Raw genomic sequence first — 23510 nt, 5'->3', positions numbered from 1 at the left:
CTGGTGGATTTCAGTGCTAGGGCAGGGAAAATATAAAGTGAGCATGAGCCTGAAGCATCTTGATGTACCAGAAAATAAGGAAGTACTTTAAAAAAAATTTTTTTTAAAAGGACAGATAATTTTGAAAGGGCACAGAAGCCAGCCTGAAGGAGATCTCAATGGCCAAAACTGGACGTGAGCAACAAAATAAGTATAGTATGGATTATAGCACTGGATTATAACTCAAAGAATAAAACAAATACCCATCAGTCCATTAGGATGGACTGACACATATGTGTGTGTGTAATGTGTATTTCCATGATGAAATATAAATATATATTTATAATAAATATATTATATATTTATGTAGTATATATTTTATATAAACATTATATATATTTATAAATAAATATATTTATTCTTCCTTATAGAAGAATTCTAATTAACAAATGTAGAATAAATGAGGGAAATAGAAAATCAACATTATAACACCACAGTATTAAGTGCTGCAGGTAAGATTCATCAATGGATGATAAAACAAATGAGTGAAAGTTTAATTAGAAAAAGGATATTCGTTTCATCTCAAAGTATCTTCCCACAAATATTTAGTAATTACAAAGGGAAAAATAGTACCCTTCCAGTGGAGAAACCTGGCAGACAGCATCTTGATCGAGAGACCAAGGTCAGCATCACCAGTGATACATACTGGTATCACGTTCCCCCTAATGTGGTGTACTGAGAAAGGCACATCACCTCTGTAGCATCCTTCCTAATAAAGCACAACCTCAACCTAATCATGAAAAACATCAGACAAACCCAAATTGAAGGACATCCTAAAAATACCAGAAGCATGCTCTTCAAAAGTGTCAAGGTCATGAAAGACAAGGAAAGACTGACATAATTCATTTAGGTCAAATTATAGAGCTGGATATTTAGTCAAGTCTTACATACACCAACATTTAACCTGTACAATATCTGCCCTAAACTTTTTTAAAATCATGCCCTCACTTTAATTTGAATAATGCCCCTGTGTGCAAGAATCTATGAGATAAAATCTTAATCTCAAGAAAACTAATCCTAAATTCACAAAAATGAAAAACTCGAGACCAATTAACTCTAGTAATAGCTTTATTTTTCATGAACTCCTTCTTCAGATTGGTGCCCATTAAAGGTCCTCCCAGGAAGAATCGTTTCTAGATTTCCTGACATTACACCTGAAATTCTTCCTGAACCCCAAAGAACCTCAGTGGTCACTCTCCTCTCCTTAAATAAGTCCCAAAGACTTTGCCTTCCCTCAACTTGGTGGCTACGACCACCAAGCCAACCCTTGGAGGTTAGCTTCCCCAGGACTAAGTGAGACATAGTCCTCAGTTTCCTCAAGTTTTGGTGTTTTAAAGCCAAACACAAAGACCGTTTAAATGGTAAAAGTTTTGTGATCATTACTTTGGTGAAATAAGGAGAAATAGGGAGAGCCAAAAGAGTTTAAGAAATCATTTTTTTACAAATCTTGTCAGATTTTTACACATTTATAATGTATACTGTATAGTTCCTCACTCCTTTGGTAATATACATCGAAGAATGATAGAGGAGAAAGCTGTTCCAGTGGGCAGACCTAGGTTCAAAACCCAGCCTGACTGCTTAATAGCTGTGTGACTTTGGACAAAGATTCACTACTTCTAGTCTCAATTTCCTCATCTATACATTGAGAAGAAGAAAATTAACCCTAAGTCCATAGGATTGTTCTGAGAAGTCAATTAAATAAAACAGAAGGTATAAAGCACCTAAGGAGGCCAGGCATAGAATAGGTACCTTGTACTATTAATTCATCTGATAAACTGGTATGGTACGTTTAATAAAATATTCAGAACTAGCTAGCTTCTTGCATTTCCCTTCTACCTTATGTACCAATAAGATAAGAACACCACATTTTACTCTTTGCCTAGGTTACTGACATCATTATCTTCTCTCCCTAAACTTTCATTGCAGTGTACTTAAATTTCTTTTAGGAAATAGGATACCAGTGTTCTCTGTATCTTCATATAAAAATAAGGATACCACCCACTTCACTAAGCTTTGAGAACAAATATAAGTTTATAGAGGTAAAACCACCATGTAAATTGTAATATACTATTAAGTGTAAGATCGTGGAATGCTACAGTTTCTTAAAAACTCAGACCATCTGTACTTCAAAAAGCGTCATCAGCTAAGTAATGTATGTTTTATATATTGAGGCAGATAATTCCTTTCCTTTCTTCTACTGATAAAATTAATTTTTGAAAAGGTTGAACATTTTAAAGTAAGCCAGAAATAATCCTTTTCATCACCTTTGTGCTTTAACCAGATGCCAAGGTTAAATAAGAGCTAAGTGATAATTAAGGATCACATCTTATTAAACTTCTAATGTGTACAGATAGCATATCTGAACAGAATTACATTATAAAATAAATCTGTAAATATTACTCTCAAAATTTAAACTTCAAACTGACAAGTATTTTTAAACTATATGATGTCTCTCAGAGTACAAAAGGAATCAATTTTCTCAAAAATTCTAAAAACTCATTTACTGAAGGGGAATGAGTTGTTTTTAACACTATTTCAGAATTTTAAACTCTGAAATAAACTGAAAATGATGACTAAGAATATTTGTAAAAAGATACATCATGACACCTGGGTTCTAAAACATTCTGAAGGGTCATTTCAATGTCCAACCCCAAATCCTAAAAGCATTATGATATCACCTCACACATAAAAATATAAGATTTCACACATATCTATTATTGTTAATAAGATTTCACTTTATTAAGAACATACTGTAAAAACACACATACCATATCACGGTGCTCCAAGTTAACCCCACATTTAAGCAGTTCTTCCACGATGTGTACGTGCCCTTCCTTTGACGCAGATATAAGTGCCGTCCAATTATCCTTGAACACATACGCAAAAATGTTACCATTTTAAAACCAAAAAATAACATTCCAAAGTGAGGAAAAATAAATTTGAATTTACATACCAAATGATCATACCAAATGGACATGATTTGACCTACTCTAAACCACTCTAAAACAATACTGAAGTCTCTTAAGAATTTATCTGTCTACTTATTTCACTAATAATGGTGTAGAAATGGTTTCACAACTGTCCAGTCTTCACACTGGACTTCTAATAATATACTGTGTTTTGTAAAAAAGAGAAAAGATGAACATCGAAACCTCAAAGCTAATCCTGTGGCTAGCAACCGTTACTATAAATTGAAATCAAAGAGGCTGTAATCAAATTTTAGAGCACATTCACAGGCTAAGAAACTAGAGCGATCCCATATGATAAGTTTAGAAACTATGTGAGAAAAAATGAACTATTCTTCTTTATTTTTTAAATAAAGGATATAAGTATCCTATTTTAACTTTTATTCATAACTGTAATTTAATTCAAATGATCACTCAATTAAAAAAACAAAACAGATAAAGCTGTGTGATCCTCAAGAGCAATTCCAAGAAAAACAGGGAAAATTAGAGGAAATATAACCTCTTGGAATGGTTATACCCTCAGAAGTGATATCAGAAGGGACCACATCTTTCTGGCCATTATCATACGTAATGATATTTATTATAAGTTACCATTATGGGGCGTTACTTAACAACATGACTCATATGTGAATATATTCTAGGCAGGCATATAACTGTATGTATATGTGCTCTCTACTCTGCTAGTGCCATCTGTATACAAAAAACATAAAGAGCTGAGATCCTTCACTGAAAGGAAAAATTTCTCTCCTGTATTACTACTCTTTTAAAAAACTGATGTAGCCCATTACGCAACATCGAGATACATCTGAAAGTACAATTTTTAATATACTACTTCAGAATTACTTCTTAAAAACAAAGAAACATCAAAGTTAAGCAAAAGAAAATGAAGACAAATGAGTAAATTATTTTAATATATACCAAATCTTCCAGATTGCAGTTAGCTCCATTCTTAATTAATTCTTTCACTATTTCCAGATTGCCTTGTTCAGCAGCTATCATCAATGGAGTCTGGCCACACTGGGGAATATAAAAGACACAGGAAACTTACCAAGATGCTGCACGTTTACTGAAACACCACGGTTAAATACACCACACATATTTTCATAAAGGTATGTTAAGCACTAGCTGTGTTTACTATATTTATTTAATTTAGAAAAAGCTTTGAATCTTAAGTTTCAGTTTACTAATAATTAAAAAGTCAAAGAGAAAATAAAACATAATTTTTCTTCCTACAGTATTAATAATCTGTTTCTCGGCACTGCAAATTCATTTAAAATAAGTAAACATGCATAATACAAGGACCTGGAAAGTAATTACTGAAACATATATAAAATCTTAGAATACCTATGGTAATCAAATTCTCTAACAATACAGTTAGAACATAATATATAGAGTGTGTTTTTAACATATATATGTTTTATTTAAAACAGGACTAGAGGGAAAAACCTAAAATAAATAAAAATACAGGTGGTATATAGAATACACATATATAGTTCTTCAGAGCCTTCCCTTATAAACTTAATAGATTAAACTAAAGCCTCTGCTAGTTAAATCAGAGTTTCCCAGCTTCGTGCTAAGAATGAGTCACAGGAGTACAGAGACAGTACTCTCTGAGCCCTAGAGATGGGGGCAGGACCCAGACAGCCAGATCCCTGTCACCTCCGGCAGCAAGCCTCACCTACTGCAAGTGCAGTATCAACATCATCAATTTCTGTAAGTACCATGACAAAAACATATGCAGAAGCACCAGGTTAAAGAGTGATAATACTAAAGGTCCTAAAACATATTAAGGTAAATGAGAAAAATTTACACCAAAAATTAAGTTCAATTACACAAATATTTAAATTTAAGCACCTACTTATTATGTGTGTATCAGTGTGGGGGAAAATACCCGAAATTTTTTAAAATACCAGTATGACATCATTCCCTTGCTTAAAACCCTGCAATGTTTTCCCATAGCTCTTTTGGGTAAGAACCAAGGTCTTCACCGAAGTCACCAGTAGCCCTGAATGATGGCAAGGGCAGAGCAGTTCCCCCTCTCAACCCAGTCTGCACCACTCCCACCCCCCCATACGCCCTCATGCTCTTTCCCACCTCCTTACTGATCCCCTATAATTTCCCCTTCTATGCTAATCCTTGTTCGTAACCGCATTTTTGTGTAATTAACAACGGATTATTGTCTCTCTCTCCTAAAGCCTCTAAACTCCATGGGGGTGGGAAACATGCCTGTTTTGCTTATGGATTCAATACCATATATACTCAGTGTGAGGGACAGTCTGAGTAAATGAGTGAGCAAAGACTCAAAGAATTTAAAAATCTATTAGGAACAACATACAAACAATTCTAATAACTGGCAAAATACAACAGATGCTATTATAAGAATAACACAAGTAAAGAGTTAAACACAAATACTGGTTTAAATAAAGTACAAAAGTAGGTCACATTAAATACAGACGTTCTCACGTAACGATGGATACTAAATTATATGTGGCAGCCCCATGTCATTTAACCAGGGTCATTAGGGAATGAGGTATTACACTTAAACAGCTTTTCCAGGTCAAAACATTTATCCATTAAAAGCATTAAAGTTGATTATAACTTTTATGATAATCATCATTCTAAAAAGCAAAGTGCACACATTGCTACTTGTTAAACAGATTACCTTAAACAGTATGTTTAAGATTCTGAGTCACGACTACACACAATTATTACACCATGCCTGCCTCTGTCAGCTCTCAGTTCTTTGGCATACTTGCTACGGCATCCTTCTCCCTTCTAATCTACTGAGATAAAAAGTGATAAAAAGTCCCTAGTATAATATATAAATTAAACCAACAAACTCTGAATCCTTGGCCCTGACAATACATGAATTTTACATCATAGTTTTCAAAATTATAATTCCAAAGACTCAGAGGAGTTTTCTGTTTACTTTCTGGGGTCACAGTTACATTTCATATAGTTCACACAGGTAAGTGTTTCTAGAGAAGGAGAGAAAAAATAATGTAAATGTGTATAAGTACCTAAAACACAAATAAGAAAGATGGTTGAAATGTGATTACCTAGGAACATGTCAAATAAAACACTTGAATAGTCATAATTTTTCTTGCAGAAACTATTAGTTGTCTACCCAGTATCTAGGACAGGATTTTGTTGGGGGTGGCAATGAGCTCAGGTCAAAATCCCACGTTGTTCAGACACACTTGCAGCTGGAAATAACCCCGTGGCCCTGCTCCGGCTAGGCCTCCAGGGAAAGCTCCATAAGGGGACTTGCTCAGCTGGTCTGCACCCTTTTTCCCTCTTCGTGCCAATATGCAGAGACAATGAGGGAGCTGAGTCAGCATGGGTGATGGGAGGTCATCAGCTCACAGGGAGAGGTGGCCAGAAAGGCAGAAGCAGCCTGAGTCCTTGAGGGCATCCTGAAGCTACCACATCAGCCTAGGAATGGCTCCTCTGGCTTATTATTATATCAGAAAAATAAAACCTTAATTTGTGCATAAATTAAATTAAATTAAATAAATAAATAAAACTTTAATTTTGAGTGCTGTCACATGCAGTCCAAAGCAATTCCTAACTGATAGACATTTTATAGCTAAACTATCCAAAAAGATAATGGTTTTCAGTAAAGGCTGCCATAAAGTTTTATTAGATCCCCTAAGATAGAAGGATAGTTACCCGATAAGTTGGGCCTTAAAACAAAGCCTATCTTCGGATTCTCCCAGTTCTTGCTTAACCAATCTCATAAGTACAGTTTAGAGCTACAGAGTAGTTTATCATGTGATGACAACTTTATTCTTCCACTTGAAAATGAATCAACAAAGGTCCCTTCCATACTTAACCGCACACATTCCAGCAAATCCCATGCCTATCTCTTTCCAAAAAATATAAGATTATATAACCTACATAACCCCTGCTCTCCTACTTATGACCTCAAGCCAAAATACACCCCAAACAAAACAGAACACTATGCACCAACTGCAGTTCCCAACAACTGGTACCATACTTTATCTCAGCTTCCCAGAAGATTTCAATGCAAAAACATCTATCTACTCTTCAAGCATCTCTTCACTCTTCCCAATTTCTAGGTTCCCATTTCTACTTATTTAGGTGCATTAGACCTAAATAACCACTGCCTTTTAAAGCAGTCACCTTTGGAGGGTATATACTTCTTCCAATAATTGTAGTGAAACTAAAACATTTTGAAATCCTTTGACGTGTCCTTTAAAATCTATTTATAAACAAATAACATAATCTATCACTTAAATTTAAACTTCCAGTTCATTTTTTTAAACAGGAGAAAAATGTCCAGCCCCAACCCTACTCCCTTGTACCAAGGAGAGCAAAGAAAATGACTTTTTACAATTTTCAAAAATAAAATAAAAAACCCTTCACTACTCTATAAAGGGCGAAGATTAGCCATCACTAAGAATATTCCCAGGCCAAGAGGTTGTCAGGGCTGGGGAACCTGCAGCCTTGGGGCCACATGTGACCTTCTGGATCCTCGAGTGTGGCCTTTTGACTGAATTCAATTTACAGAACAAATCCTTTTAATAAATAAATAAAATAAAACTAGATTCTAGTTTATAAATAAAGTAGAAAGAAAAGAAGGAAACTAGAGTTTACTGATTGTGGCCAATTATGTGCTAAGCACAGTATCAGGCAATTTTAACCACATTATTTTATTTATCTAATATTTAAAAATCCTTTCGAAAACTGATAACCAAAACACATTAACATGAAGTTACTTAAATACTTTACTTTTAATAAGAAGGGGAAAAAATCCAAACTTTTTATAATTCTATAAAAATTAAATTTTATCAGAAGTTGTAGAAGCAAAATGATTTAAAAAAAAAAAAAGCCTTGAGAAAGCTACTTTATCCCCAACCTTCACATTAAGCCATAACTGAAAAATCTCAACTGGTTCCAAACTATTATTTTAAAACTCCAATTTAAATTGGTACAATGTTAAACTGGATATAATGATAATTAATATCCATTAAATGCTATCACATGGATGATCTTAAATTAAGCTCTATGACAAATATGCTTCACCCTTTATGGCAATAAGATTAATATAATTTTATGCTTATTGATATGCTGTTTTTCCTTCCAAGTGAAGCTATTTTCTCAGTATTCCTGAAGAAAATGTCTAGAAGTAAAACAATGTTTTTAAACTATCACATTGTTATTCCAAATATGCTAATATGTGCTAATAAAATGACTATTTCTATAATTCTTTTATAATAATCTCCAATTATAAATTTTATACCTTATCTATTTATAACAATTTTTGACTATTCATAATCATAAAAGGCTGCAATGATGTTGTCAACTAACCAAAACATATTTTGTTCGATACAGAAACACCGGAAAGATAGGCATCAACATTAGATGAACTTCCTTCGGAAGACTCAGAAAGGCAGTGGAGCTTAAACAGATTATAGTTTGTTTAAAGTCAAACAGGGGAGGGTTCAACTTTGAGTTCTACTAGATAATATCTTGGATAGGTAACTTAGGAATTAAGTCATAAATAACAGTATTATTCTTTATACAGTTGCTATGCAAATACATACAAAATACATAGCATTATATTTGTATAAGTATTCAATAAAAACATTAGCTATCATATTATTGCAATAACATTTTTAGATGACTTTTAACAAAATTAGGTATCCAATACCCAAAAAAAGTAACAATAAAGTAATAACTGTCAATTCAGCAGTTTTAAAAACATTTGTGACATTTACACACCCATGTTATAACAGCATTATTCACAATAGCCAAGGGATAGAAGCAACTTAAATTTCCATTCAAAGATGAATGGACAAAATGTGCTACATACATACAATGGAATATCATTCAGGCTTAAAAAGGAAGGAAATCCTATTACAAGCTACAACATGAATGAACCTTGAGGATATTATGTTAAGGGAAATAAGCCAGTCACAAAAAGACAAATTATATATGAGTCCATATATATGAGGTATCATTAGTCAAACTGGCAGGAACAGAAAGTAGAATGGTAGTTGTCAGAGGTTGGGGAAATGGGAAAGGGAGAGTTGTTTAATAGATACATAGTTTTGGTTTTACAAGATGAAAAAATTCTGGACATCTTTGCATGACAAAGTGGAAATATTTAACACTACTGAACTGTATCCTTAAAAATGGTTAAGACAGTAAATTTTATGTGTTTCTTTATAATTTACAAAAATTTTTATGTCTACACAGATACATGTATGTGCACATATATACATACATATCAATACACATACATACAAGTATAAAATAAAAATCACTCCTCATTCATCTTATCTAATGGCAAAAAAAATTACACTTTATTGAAAATACATACAGTTCTAAGAAACACGACTCAAACACATACTTTGCCACTTACTAATACAATATTTATACAAAAGTTTATTAGTATCTAAAACATGCCAAATAATCTTCAGCTTGGCTATTCATGATAAAATAAGATCAACTTTCCTTTACTCATATTATTAAATAGAAATATCTCATTTAAGTACATGGTTATTAATGTCTTATTAAATATAACACATAACCTATTTAACTCTCTCTTAAAGATGAAGGGTCTTTAAAATCCCATGTTGTGTGAAATGAACAATCAAGGAAGAGAGTTGGAGCTCCATTCAGGAAAATATTTCAAAAATTCCTAATTTTGTCTGGTTAATCTATTCATAGGAAGACAGGGTCTAGACGCTCTCTAACATTTCTTGGAAGCACTTCAGATTTCAGTAATCAAACATCCTGAATACTGATTATTCCATCAAGGAATAAAAAGTCAATGATAAATCTAAATTCAATATTCAATCATTTATATAAGTTAAAATGCACTCTAAAAACATGGCATTTGAAGTACTTTTAACTATAAGAAATTATACCATAAATACAGTCCAACATTACTGAGGGTGAGAACCACCTATTTCTTACCTCTACCCTTAGCACAGTGCCTTGCACATAGTTCAGTGGTCAACAAATCTTTGTGAAAGACTTTAATTTTACAGTTATGATCTTACCTCATTTCTCTCATCTACATCTTTGCATTTTTCAAGAAGAGCTTTCAGAGCAGGAATGTTTTCTTCTTCTACATAATTTATTACACTCTGTGATATCAGAACCGACATTTTCACAGAAAGCTGTAGTGATCTTTATTTCAATATCTGTTAAAATTAAATTAGACAAAGTACACATAATTTGTGGTTAGGAAAAAAAACTATGTTACTATTAAATATAGTAACATTCCTTTTTTTTTTTTTTTTTTTTGAGACAGAGTCTCACTCTGTTGCCCGGGCTAGAGTGAGTGCCGTGGCGTCAGCCTAGCTCACAGCAACCTCAAACTCCTGGGCTTAAATGATCCTTCTGCCTCAGCCTCCCGAGTAGCTGGGACTACAGGCATGCGCCACCATGCCCAGCTAATTTTTTCTATATATATATTTTAGTTGGCCAGATAATTTCTTTCTATTTTTAGTAGAGACGGGGTCTCGCTCTTGCTCAGGCTGGTCTCGAACTCCTGAGCTCAAACAATCCACCCGCCTCGGCCTCCCAGAGTGCTAGGATTACAGGTGTGAGCCACCGTGCCCGGCCTATAGTATCATTCTTAACATTAAACTTGAGCAAGTATACCTCCAGTGGCAGAAGTAAAAACAAGGCTCCACAGCTCAGCTGTCAAATGCTGACCAGATGTCTCTTCCCAAGACTCACACTCATCTCACTGTTAATTTTTCCACACCCCAAACTCCAGATCCAGCCAGGATGCCTCCTTTATCGCCACCTCAAATACAAGGAAGTGCTCCACTGCTCCTCCTACTGTCTCCACCCAGTAAATGGCAGCTCCGGGTCCATTCCTCCATTGCCAAAAACCTTGGAATTATGCAAGACTTACTTCTTTCTCTTATACCCTACATTAAATCTATTAGCAAATCCTTTTGGCTCTACCTATAAAACATACTTCACATCTGACTACTACTCAGCACTTCCATCACTACCACCTTGCTACAAGCCACCATGACCTCTTACCTGGACCACTGTCATGGCTTCCTGACTGGCCTCCCTGCCTCCAATCTGCCTTCCCTGCAGTCCATCCTCCACAACACAACCACAGTGACTTTGAAAACATAAGTTAGGCCAGAGCTACCAGAGGCTGAGGGGGCATCAGGGTGGCTGGGGAATGAGAAGATGTCAGACAAAGGGTACAAAGTTTCAGACAGACAGGAGGAATAGTTCTGGTGAACTACTGCACAGCATGGTGACTAGAGTTAATAATAATGTATTACAAATTTCAAAACTGCTGAAAGAGTGGACTTTAAATTGTTCTCACCAAAAGAAATGGTAAGTTTGTGAAGTGATGGATATGCTAATTAGCCTGGTTTGATCATTTCATAATATATACATGTATCAAAACATCACATTGTACCCCATAAGTAAATATTATTTGTCAACTAAAAATTATATTAAATTAAAAAAAACTTTGACATGCATCAAAATCACCTGGTGAGAGGACAGGTGTGGTGGATCACACCTATAATCCTAGCACTCTGGGATGCCGAGGTGGGAGGAACACTTGAGCTCAGGAGTTTAAGACCAGCCTCAAACTCCTGGGCTCAAGCGATCCTCCTGCCTCAGCCTCTCGGGTAGCTGGGACTACAAGTGCATGCCACCACGCCCAGCTAATTTTTTCTATTTTAGTTGCCCAGCTAATTTTTTTCTATTTTTTTTAGTTGAGATGGGATCTTGCTCTTCCTCAGGCTGGTCTCAAACTTCTGACCTCAAGTGATCCTCCTGCCTCAGCTTCTCAGAGTGCTAGGATTACAGGTGTGAGTCACTGCACCCTGGCGAGATTTAGAACTTTTGAGCTGAGATTTAAATGAAATCTGGGCTTTGGGCAAATGCTGTAATGATTTGAGATTTTGGGGGGCCTTGGGAGTGGTGAATATATTTTATGTGTGGGAATGAAGCCTGTCTTTGGGGGCCAGAGGGCAGAAACTATTGTACTGTATAATTCTATTTATATGACAATCTAGAAAAGGAAAACTACAGAGACAGAAAACAGCAGGGACTGCCGGGGTCTCAGGTGACGGAAACAAAAGTCCACTAAAAAGGGTGAATTTTACTGTATGTAAAATATACTTCTATAGACTTTACTTTTTATAAAAATCCTCAAAAAAAAGGTTATGTTATTTGATCCAATAATTTCACTCCTAGGAATTCATTTTAAAAACATGAGAAACATGGACAAAGATTTTAAGTATAACACAATTTTGTTCATAAGAACAAAAAACTTAGAAATGGGCATTATATAAATTATAATACATTCACACAGTAGAATAATACACAGTCATCAGAGGTGGGAGGATCACTTGAGGCCAGGAGTTCAAGACCAGCCTGAGCAACATAGCAAGACCCTGTCTCTACAAAAAATAGAAAACTTAGCCAGGCGTGGTTGGCACACACCTGTAGTCTCAGCTACCTGGGAGGCTGAAGCAGGAGAATCGCTTGAGCCCAGGAGTTTCAGGTTGCCGTGAGCTGTGATGATGCCACTGCACTCTAGCATGGGCGACAGAGCAAGACCCTGTCTCAAAAAAAAAAATATATATATATATCAAAATGTTTCCCAAAAATGTATGACCGAAAAATGCTTATGATATAAGAAGTGAGGGGAAAGATTAAGAACTACATATAGTTAAATCTACATATAGTTAAATATACATAAACTACATATAGTTAAATCTCAAGTATTTAAAATATACACATTTTTAAATACTGAAGTGCAACAGAACAAATGGCAAATGGCATTAGTGTAATTTTTATTTTCTTTAGAATATTTATTTCCTAAATTTTCTAGTATGTGATATTTGTACCATTAGAAACCAATAAGAGACTTTTATTAACAGTCATTATCACCAACACCCAACGCCTTCGTTTGTTCCCACTTCCTATGGGTTCAAGCCCAATACCCCCATACTCGATACCCAGGATCAGCTCTCTCTTCATGCCAGCCCCACCCCCACAGCCCAGCCAGGCTGAAGCACTCAAAATTGCTCCCACCTGTCATGCCACACCACGCATCTGCCTCTGCCCAATTTCCTCCCTTCACTTAGAACACTGCCCTGGTATCCACTCTACCAAAGCACGCTGCTCTCCCCAGAGTCACAGCACCATTTTCTGTCCAGTTCACCTCCTAACACCCGAGATCAGCCAACCCCACGCTCAGTGCCTTAGTTCTGGCCTTCACCATCCTTATTAATTAAGTCTCCTAAGGCTGCAAGAGACAAATTTAAACTAGCTTAAGCAAAACAGAAAAATGTATTTTAAGGATTCTGGTTTATTTCCCACAACCACACTACAGGAAATGTGGGTGGCACTGGAGCTTAAATGCAAGCAGAATTCTCTTTCTCTATTGGTTACTCTACTCTCATTCTAGACCAAATTCTTCTGCACAAAGGGGAATATAGCTTCCCACAGCTATCTAGCCTCAAATCAGATAGTTTCTAACACCAGAGAAAGCAGTCTATTCTTTGTTCCCAGATACAAAAGTCCCAGGAAAGGACTCTGACTGCCCGGACTGGGCCAGTTGCCAACCCAGAACCAATCAACTACAGTCACAAAGTTGGGAGGGGGTTACAAGGTCACACAGTATTGCCACTGTTTCCAGAAAAGAGGGAACAGTTGTGATCTAGGGCATGAATCCTAAAAATGTGTACACCATCTCTCCCTGGGATCAATGTGACAGGCTATCAACTCATGCCTCCTCTCTCCAGTTCTGCCCCTCCAAGCCATGTGCATTCCCCACCCCCACCAGCCCCCACCTCCATCCGCCCAACCCCACTTCCTGGAGCACCCAATACAGAGCAAAGCTTTGTTCCTTGAACTCCTCCCCAAGTCACCTAACATAAGCTCAAACCCTATAAGACCTTTCTAACAACCTCTTAGAGAGACTCCCCCCAACAGTTAGTGCCCTAACACATACTCTCCTTTACCAGAAGAAGTTAATGAGACCAACTTTGTTCTACTATAGGTATGGTACTGGTAGTCTCTGACTAGAGGTCATGGACAGTGTTTAATAAATTTCACTGAATAATCAATATTAAAATGTCATGTTTGTGGGCACATACATAAATACCTAGAAATTACAAAATAAAATTATAATACTAAATCCATATTTGTTGATATGTAGTAAAACCTATGATGCATTTGTCATGTTTAAGATTATATGTATAGTATGATTCTATTTGATAAAATAAACATACCACATACCTCTATATATTCAGTGTATACACATGAACAAGAAGAAAAGTGTGGAAGGACACACATCCGGCTGCTAAAATTGGTTATTTTAACAAGTAGGACTAAAAGGAGGAGATGATTAGCTTTGCCTTCACACATCCTTGTGCTGTATTGTTTTACTTGGTAAACTAAGACAACATTCATTTTCATTAGAAAAAAGAAAAAATGTTTCATCACAAGAAATCTGTGCAGCTTCTCATCTTTCACACTTCAGTTTCAATGCTCTCTCTTCAAAAAAGCCGCCTTCTTAAAGGGCAGTTCAGTGTAGACGCTAGAACCAGACCCCCTTGGCTTGACTCCTGACTTTACAACTTACTATTATATCATCTTGGGCTAGTTTTTTTATTTTTATTTTTTATTGAGGTATAATAATTATACATTTTAATGGGGTATATGTGATATTTTGATACATGTATACAATGTGTAATGATCAAATCAGGGTATTTAGGGTATCAATCACCTCAAACATTCACTATTTATTTGTGCTGGGAACATTTCAAATCTTCTAACTATTTTGAAAAATACAATAAATTGCTGTTCTACAGTCACCCTACTGTGCTATCTAACACTAGAACTTACCCTTCTATACAACTTATGTTTGCACCCATTAACCAACCTCTCTTCTTCACCCCTCACTCCCAGGCTAGCTGCTTGACCTCACTGTCTAAATTTCCCATCTTCAAATAACTGCACAGTTGCATTCAAAGGGATTAAAACGGTGCCTAACACATACAAGGTCAATAAATATTAACTATTTTACATAATAATACATACTAGCATTTCTTAACCACCCTTTCCTGGTAGATTCCCCTAACCTGGATTGCTCTCTATTATAGGATCCTTTTTTGTTCCTTCACAGCACTTTTATAAACTTGTAATTTACACATTTACCTGTTTAATAGCTGTCCCTCTCACTAGGATATAAGCTTTATAAAAGAAAGGACTGTTCTATACCAAATACCCAACACCTAACACAATTCCTGGCCCATAGAAGACACTGTATCTCTTGAATAAGTGGGCATCATTTGAATCTATTGTCCATGGCATTTTTTGTCTACTGGGAATATAAGGTCATACATTCTTGACATTATTTTTGAAAATGGCAGCTACAGTCAATAGTGATGCTAGAAAAAAAATCTTTGTGTTGTAGTAAGCTCATTTTTAGAAATTGCAAACAAATTTAATAGGCTGACAAAACGTTTCTGGTATTCAAAGTGCTTTCACCAAAAGGCCAAATGATTAACAGACGCAATATATAACTTCTCCCATTACAAACTATACCAAAGCAACACCAGTGACTACATTGCCCAATGCTTACTAATTTGTTTTCCTCCAGATACAACACAATCAATTCCTGAATGTGGCCTCTCCCACAGTTCTATCTCCAGCCGCTCTCCTCCTCCCTTCACCTAAGTCTCCAGCAACACTGACCCATTTGCAGTCCCCATAGCCTGTCCTGCTGCTGACAACTACTGGGCCTGGACCTCACCACTCCACACAGATGCTAGAGTGATCCTCCTAAATCATAAGTCTTCTTATGGCCATTCTGTGCTCAAAACTCCCCAAGAGTTGTCCTCTCACTCAAAATAAAATCCCAACTCCCTACTGTGCCTATAAGGCACTGCTTGATCTATTCCACCCCTTCCCCACCTCCTTGAGCTCATCTCCTGTCACTCTTCTTCCTTTATTCTGCTCAGGCCACTGAGTTTCTGTTCAGATGTCACCTGATCAGAGCATCCCTGACCACTGTGTATAAAACAGCCATCACCCCCTCTGCTGTCACCCCCCCATTCCATAGCCCTACTTTAAAAGTCTTCTATAGAGCACTTAGCATCACTCCACATACCAGGTACTTTCTTTTTCTGCTCCCTCTACCCAAGAAAATGTAACTCAATGAGAATGGGGACTATCTCAGTTTTGTTGCTGCTGCATCTCCAGCACTTAGAAAAGTGTCTGGTATACTGCAGAAACCAATACTTGCAGAATGAATGAGCATGCCCATGTAGATCCATCTACCTGCAATGCCTGACCCAGTTTTAACATTCTTAAGGAACCAAACACGTCCTTCAAAATCCAGCTCAGGGGTCACCTTTGAACTTATCTATTAAGATCTGTCTCCCCTTTGTTTTTATATCTCCAGAACCTATTATAGGTCTAGAATAAGTAGAAACTCAATAGGTAACTGTCAAATTGAAAAACCAGAGATGCCCCTTCTGAAGGACTTTGCCTGCTCACACTCCCTGCTACCCTCAATAGCCATGTTCTCTGCCATGGCCCATAACCAGGATGGGCATATGATCTGTGACATGAGACTGCTCAATCAGCTTCCTCTCTCTAGAACTGGGAATTAGAAACCAGAGACTGTGCCTGCTATTGTGGGCCATGTGTAAATGATACAGTTTTGAGACAGCCAGTCAGCAGAGAGAACACAACAGATATGAACAAAGAAAGACTCCTAAGTAAAAGAGCAGATGCGGCCCCTGAGACATGCAGCACATGGTGCTGCCCTGGACCCTGACTTCTTGCTGATTCTCATTCAATTCCATGTGCCTTGACGTAATAGATTAAGTTTCTGGTACCCGCCTTCTAAAGAGCACTAATACAGTAGCACATACAGTGGAGAAACTGACCATAGGAACGGGGGATAGCACACTCATACATGATCCTAGAAAAATTAATCTCCCAATAGCGTATGTGACCCAGACTGGAAAAACACAAAGAATCAGAGCCCTGGACACCAGTCAGAGAACCACTAAAACAGCCCACAGAAGAGGGACCAGGCAGTGGTAATGGAGACGTGAGAGATATTAACTTCAACGATATAAAATATCCAATATTTGACCCACCAAATATTCAGAAGAGATATTCTGGATATAAAAATAAAACTAACCATGTGACTGGAGAAGAAAAAGAACAGGCTGAAGATTGACTAGATGTCAAGCACAGGTGACTGGAGGATGGTGTTGCCCTTAGTAAAAGAGAAGTCAGCAGGAAGAGTAGACTTTTCTCTGCATGGTTATGCCTCCTCCTTCCCTGCCACTCTGGCTGGGTGAATGGGGGCTGTGGGTGTTTTGGACAGGCTGAATTTGAAGTGCTCCAAAAGAACTAGGTTGAAGAAATCCACCCAGAACTCAGAAAAATAGATCTGGAAATCATTCAAAGTGTACAACAAGGATTCTCAAACTTGTATGCATCAAAATTATTTGAGAAGCTTGTCAAATAGACATACCCCTTGGGCTCCTCCACCAGAGAATTCCACTAGGTAGATCTGGGGTGGGGCCTAGAAACTGACATTTTAACAAGCGCACCCCAGAATGATTCTGATGAAAGTAGTCCATGCTAGCAATGCTAGAGGAGAACAAAGAACACACCTTGCTACAGCATGGCTCTGCACCTCATACCTTAAGGTGCTTTTAAAAAATGTAGATGTCTGGTCCTCAGTGTTGTCAAATGTGGACAGAGGCACACTGAGGGGTAATTCCTGAGCCACACCCCAGGCAAAACTGGCAATCTCCGAAAGACTAAGAAAGGTACATTTTTAACAAGTACCCCTAGAGAGCAGAGATAGCTGCATGAATAATTATTAATAAGAAAAATTCTTCATTGGTTTAAACCTATCAAAACAACTTGAAAGAATAAAAATTCCAACACTGCAGGCTGACAAAGAAATCCTTTCCCTATAAACAAATCATGGCAACGTGGAAATCGATGGCTTGCAGATGTCTTGCCAGGCGTTTAAAAGGCTGCACAGGACAATGCAGCTCAATATGAAAGCAAGAGAGAAAACAATACCTCCTCGCCCATGGAAGCCCAGAAAAGAAACACAGAACGACTGACTGCCTTAGCGGCACCCGCTAAAGAGATTCTCCAGGTGGTGGGTGTGCCAGAGGCTGCCTGGCTAAAAGAACAAAAACAACAGTTTCACTAACATCCTTCACCCCCACCCCACCCCACCCCTGAGGGGCCTCTCCGCCCCCAGGGAGACTGACCACCTGAGATACCAAGTCCAGAAAACCTACCCGCACTCCAGCAAAGTGAACTCGCCCCGAAAACCAGACCCCGAGCGCCCGGGGCTCCCCTGCCCGGCCCTCCCCGAGAACCCCTCTCTGCTCGACCTCGCTCCCTCACCTCCCCTCCCCACCCGGCCCACCGGCCCATCCCTCGCCCGACCTGGGCCCCTCCCTACCTAGCCTCACCTCCACCCCGCCCGGACTCGCCCCCTCCCCACCCGGTCCGTCCCCCACCCCACCCTGCCTGAGCCCCCCCTCCCCTCCCAACCTGGGCCCTCTACCCACCCGGCCTCGCCCCCGCCTCCTCCCCAGTCGCGCGGCAAAGCCCCGCCAGCCGACCTCCACACTGACCGTCTCACAGCCTGGCCCAAGGACGGCGCCCTCAGCTCGCGCAGAACGAGCCCACTCGGCCGCAGGCGGTGTCAGAGGACGGCAAAGGAAGAGACAGCGGCTGTAAGCGCGTCGCCCTCACCACGCCCGGCGGCCATATTCCTCCTTCTCCGCAAACTGACAGATCACGTGGCCGCGCACCGGGGAGGGGCGTGGAGTGGCCACGCCCCCGAGGCGTGGCGGGCACGGAGGAGGCGGGGCTGGAGGGCTACAGGCGCAGCAGGAGGGTGCAGCAGTGGGGTGAAGGGTGAGTACCCCCTTCGGGCCTCCAAATGTGTGTATTTTTGACAAGTGCCCCAGGCAATATTGTTTTCACTCTCAATATCACTCCTCTTATAGTTAATTCATAATCCCTATTTACCATTATAATCAAGCTTATTCAGAGAAATAAACCACAACTGTAACTTCAGAAGACACTGCACATTCATTACAAATGCCCGAATCTGCAAGCGAGATCTCTCTGCCTTCTCTGAGCGCCTGTGGGTTTACACTCCGGTCTTCCAGAGCACCCACCGCCTCCCCTAGTCCTCCCTTGTCCTCTATCCTCCCACAGCCTCCCTCCGTCCTCCCTCTGTCTTCCCTGTCTCCCCACCCCGCAACCTTCCCCTTGGAAATGTTCCTTTCCCTGGGCTTCTGTGACTCTAATTCTCCTAGTTTTCCTCCCATTCTTCTGGCTGCTCTTTCTCAGATTACATCTCCCTTAAATTTGTTTCCGGTTCCGGAGTTCTGGCCAAAGTTGAACTTGTCACCCTCCCCCTCCAACGTGCTCCTCCCCTTGTATCTCTATTCTCAGAAGACCTGGTTCCCCCCCACCCCCATCCACCGAGAGTTGGAAGTCACCCTATGTACTTCCTCCCCAAGTCGTCTCATCAGCCCATCACCTGACTGTAGCCACTTTAATCCCCCAAGATCTATTTAAAGGCTCAAAAGCTCCCAGCCAGGACTACCCCCAAAGCCCCCAACTACTCTCCCTGCCTCCACCCGTGGCCCCTCTAACCATTTCTCCACGAGTTTGCTACATAGTGTCACTTCTTTCATTGAACTGCTCAGTAGCATCCATTTCCTAGAATAAATCCCCGGATGGTGCTTAGTTTGCAGGCTTTTCAGGAGCTGGCCCCTCCCTGCCAGACCTCCCCAGAGCTCTGACTACTATCCACCTCCCACCTGCCCAACCCCCCCACCAAGGCTGGCAAATATTTAGGCTTCCTGGAACTTTGGGGCATGCTTCTTCTCCTCTCCATTCTTTTGCAAAGTGTTCCCCCACCTCAACATTCTTCTCGGCCTGGTCCAACTGATTCCAAGGGACAATTCTATTGAAGATACAGGTTCAAAGGTCACCTCTTTTGTGAATCTTCCTGGTGGACCTCAAGCCAAATGTGTGGTTCCCTCCCCTACAGTCACTCACCTTCTTACTCCGCAGAGCCTAGGACACTGCAAGGACACAGAAAGTGTGTTTAGTAAAGCGCATTTAACCTGGCTATTTGTTCTCACCCCCACGCTAAGGCTGACTCTGTCCTCATATCCTACCGTACCCTCAATCTCCCACCCGCTTTAAAACATCACCTGGCCTTAGCATGCCATTACCGAAGAAATCACACCCTTTCCGACTTCCTTCTAGGTGGTGGGGAATTCTGTTTGACCACACCAACTCCCAATGAAGCCACAATCGTTGGCTTTTTTCCTGGCTTGCCAGGTAGATGCACCGGTTGATGCTACACAATGGTTCCCAACCTGCGCACATCACAAACACCTGTGGACCTATTCATGTATTTATTTAGAGAGTCTCGCTAGAGTGCCGTGGCATCAGCCTAGCTCACAGCAACCTCAAACTCCTGGGCTCAAGCAATCCTCCTGCCTCAACCTTCTGAGTAGCTGGGACTACAGGCATGTGCCACCACACCCAGCTAATTTTTTTTCTATTTTTAGTTGGCGGGCTAATTTCTTTCCATTTTTAGTAGAGACGGGGTCTACACTGTTGCTAAGGCTAGTCTGGAACTCCTGAGCTCAAGTGATCCTCCCACATGGGCCGCCCATAGTGCTAGGATTACAGGTGTGAGCCACTGCACCCAGACAGACCTTTTTAAAAATCAAAACTTTACCCTTGTTGGGGCAAAACCTAAGATGGTGTATTTTAAACTATCTCCCCAGCTGATTCTAATGAAATGCCATTCTCAGACTTGGTTTGGGTCCCCTTGTGTCCAAATCAGTAATTTCAAATACGAGCATCCCCTTTTAAGGTCAAGCAATTTTTGGAGGACCTGCAAAGGACAGTAAGTGTCCTTTTTGTAAACACTGATGTGAAAGCAACATGGGCACTGCAGTTTGTGGTCTCCTAGGGATTTGTAGCCCCAGGATGGGAACCTGTGCTCCAAACATAATGAACTATCTGAATTAATTGGCAAGCCATTTTGATGGGTTTTCTTGGTGGCTTTGTGGACACAAGGAAAATGTGGATTATGTAACAGAGGTTGGGTTAAAAGTCACTGGAAGATCTCACTGCTGTGTGTTGGTTGGTGAAATGGTGATTCAAGGAGGTGGGGTTCCTGAAGCTTTAAGTGCCTCCCCCATGAAACTCCATGTTGAGAAGGGCTGCCCTCATTATAATCCCCATCCTCACCTTTTAACCCACCTCACCCCCTAGCCTCTCTCCCTAGTAAGTTCTCCAGCAATATTGCTTGGTCAGTGACACTGCTGCTCCACAGCCAGCCCGAGAGACTGGCTTCAGGCAGGTCCAGGCCTAGGCCTAGGCAGAGCTCTGCCCACCAGGTGTGAACCATACTGGGTGTGGGTGATCCAGGACAACCAAATGCCGCTTTTGGAGAACTGGGAATACAACTATAAGCAAAGCGGGAGGGGTGTGGGGGGAGTGGTGGGTGTTCTAGCTTAGGTGGTCCAAGCGCTGCTGAACTACACTGAGGGCTTCTCGGTGAAGAGCTTTGCAAATCCCCATGTCAGAAATCACAGACCATTCAGTCCCAGACACTGATAAGACAGCTCCCCCAGCTACCCGAGCCTCTTCCTCCCAGCAAGCTGTTCCTTCTTGGGAATTTTTGTTTGTTTGATTGTTTGTTTGTTTTGAGACAGGGTCCTGCTCTGTCTCCTGGGCTAGAGTGCAGTGGCGTTATCATAGCTCACAGGAACCTCAAACTCCTGGGCTCAAGTGATCCTCCTGCCTCAGCCTCCTGAGTAGCTGAGACTACAGGCGCACACCACCACACTTGGCTAATTTTTCTATTTTTAGGAGAGACAGGGTCTCACTGTCGCTGAGGCTAGTCTGGAACTCCTGACCTCAAGTGATCCTCCCATGTCAGCCTCCCAAAGTGCTAGGATTGTAGGCTTGAGCCACCGACCAGGCCTAGGAATGCTTTTGAAAGCAGTGTTGATAATTGCCTGGAAAGATGTTATTCAAAACAGGTTTTACTTGAGCCATATTTTGATGGAGGAGGAGGGGAGGGCTGGACGCCAAGCGTGGCAGGTGGGTGGACGAGGAGACCAGCCCCTGCCCCACTGCGGGTCTGAGGCCGAGCACAGAGGGACCCACCAGCACCTACCCCGCTGCAGGATTGAACTGGGGAGGGGAAAAATTTTACATTCATGATTTTTATTATTATACTGGGCCAGGCATTTGATTACTAAAATGATAATTTTTAATGACAAAAAGTGGTAAGATAATATTTTATGATCTAAATGTGACCACAAAAATTATTAAAATTATGAGACACCCCCTCAAAGTGTCATCCAGGGATGGAAAGCAGTTTGCAGAAAGCAGTCCTGAGGAAAAAATAAAGCTGCTTTATAATCCTACTATACTGCATTCTCCAGCCTCAAATGATGGTTACCTTTAGTAAATTATCTATTTTGATATTTCCTGACTTAGGCCAAATGCTGTGTATTGCTTTCATACTTAAGAGCTCTACAACTCATATCTTAAAAAGACATAACCATTGCAAGACATAACAAAAATGCCTTCTCAGTTTTGTTGCATATACATCCCTCTTGCCACATCCTTTGGTCTTTCCATGCGTGGTTCATGTAGCTTGGGATTTCGTGCCCAGATCTTTTGGCAAATGCATCCTAAGGGTTTTGCTGCAGCAGAATCACTCAAATCAGTTTGAGCCTGGCTTCTCGACTTCTCATGTGGTTTGATGCAGAAAGACAAATATGTTATCTTTCCATTCCTCGCCACTCTCCCTATCAACACTATAATTTAGTCCCCTTTCACCTTTTTCCACAGTATCAGCACATTAGGATGATTTCAACAATCCCACCTTTTTACAGGTTTCAATTACATGGTATATCATGTTTTCCATAGAAACCTCAAGATGTTTTGTACACTATATTGCTTTAAAAATTGTTCTCCTCTGATTATAAAATAAGGCCGGGCGCGGTGGCTCACGCCTGTAATCCTAGCACTCTGGGAGGCCGAGGCGGGTGGATCGCTCAAGGTCAGGAGTTTGAGATCAGCCTGAGCAAGAGCGAGACCCCATCTCTACTAAAAAAAAAAAATAGAAAGAAATTATCTGGCCAACTAAAATATATATAGAAAAAATTAGCCGGGCATGGTGGCACATGCCTGTAGTCCCAGCTACTCGGGAGGCTGAGGCAGTAAGATTGCTTAAGCCCAGGAGTTTGAGGTTGCTGTGAGCTAGGCTGACGCCACGGCACTCACTCTAGCCAGGGCAACAAAGCGACACTCTATCTCAAAAAAAAATAAAATAAAATAAAATAAAATAAAAGTGTTCATTATAAAGAATTTGGAAAATACATAAAAATTTGAAGAGATCCTTCCTCTAATCTCACTGCT

At 39.9% G+C, this 23510-nt stretch overlaps 1 protein-coding gene across 3 annotated transcripts in view; it reads right to left on the bottom strand.

Annotated features, from left to right (window-relative positions):
- The window catches only part of KIDINS220 (kinase D interacting substrate 220), a 104636-nt gene extending 85848 nt beyond the window's left edge, over positions 1-18788 (bottom strand). For all 3 annotated transcript variants that reach the window (XM_069494064.1, XM_069494065.1, XM_069494067.1), the window contains exons 1-4: positions 18668-18788; positions 10040-10183; positions 3924-4022; positions 2808-2906 (exon numbers count right to left, since the gene is read on the bottom strand). In XM_069494064.1, coding sequence (XP_069350165.1) covers positions 2808-2906; positions 3924-4022; positions 10040-10147 — 306 coding nt within the window. In that variant the 5' untranslated portion in view covers positions 10148-10183; positions 18668-18788. The remainder of the gene's footprint in view (positions 1-2807; positions 2907-3923; positions 4023-10039; positions 10184-18667) is intronic.
- Between the last annotated feature and the right edge of the window lie 4722 nt (positions 18789-23510).

This window comes from Eulemur rufifrons, chromosome 19, assembly GCF_041146395.1.
Source record: "Eulemur rufifrons isolate Redbay chromosome 19, OSU_ERuf_1, whole genome shotgun sequence".
NCBI classification, from domain to species: Eukaryota; Metazoa; Chordata; class Mammalia; order Primates; family Lemuridae; genus Eulemur; species Eulemur rufifrons.
This window is presented reverse-complemented; position numbering and strand designations above follow the sequence as displayed.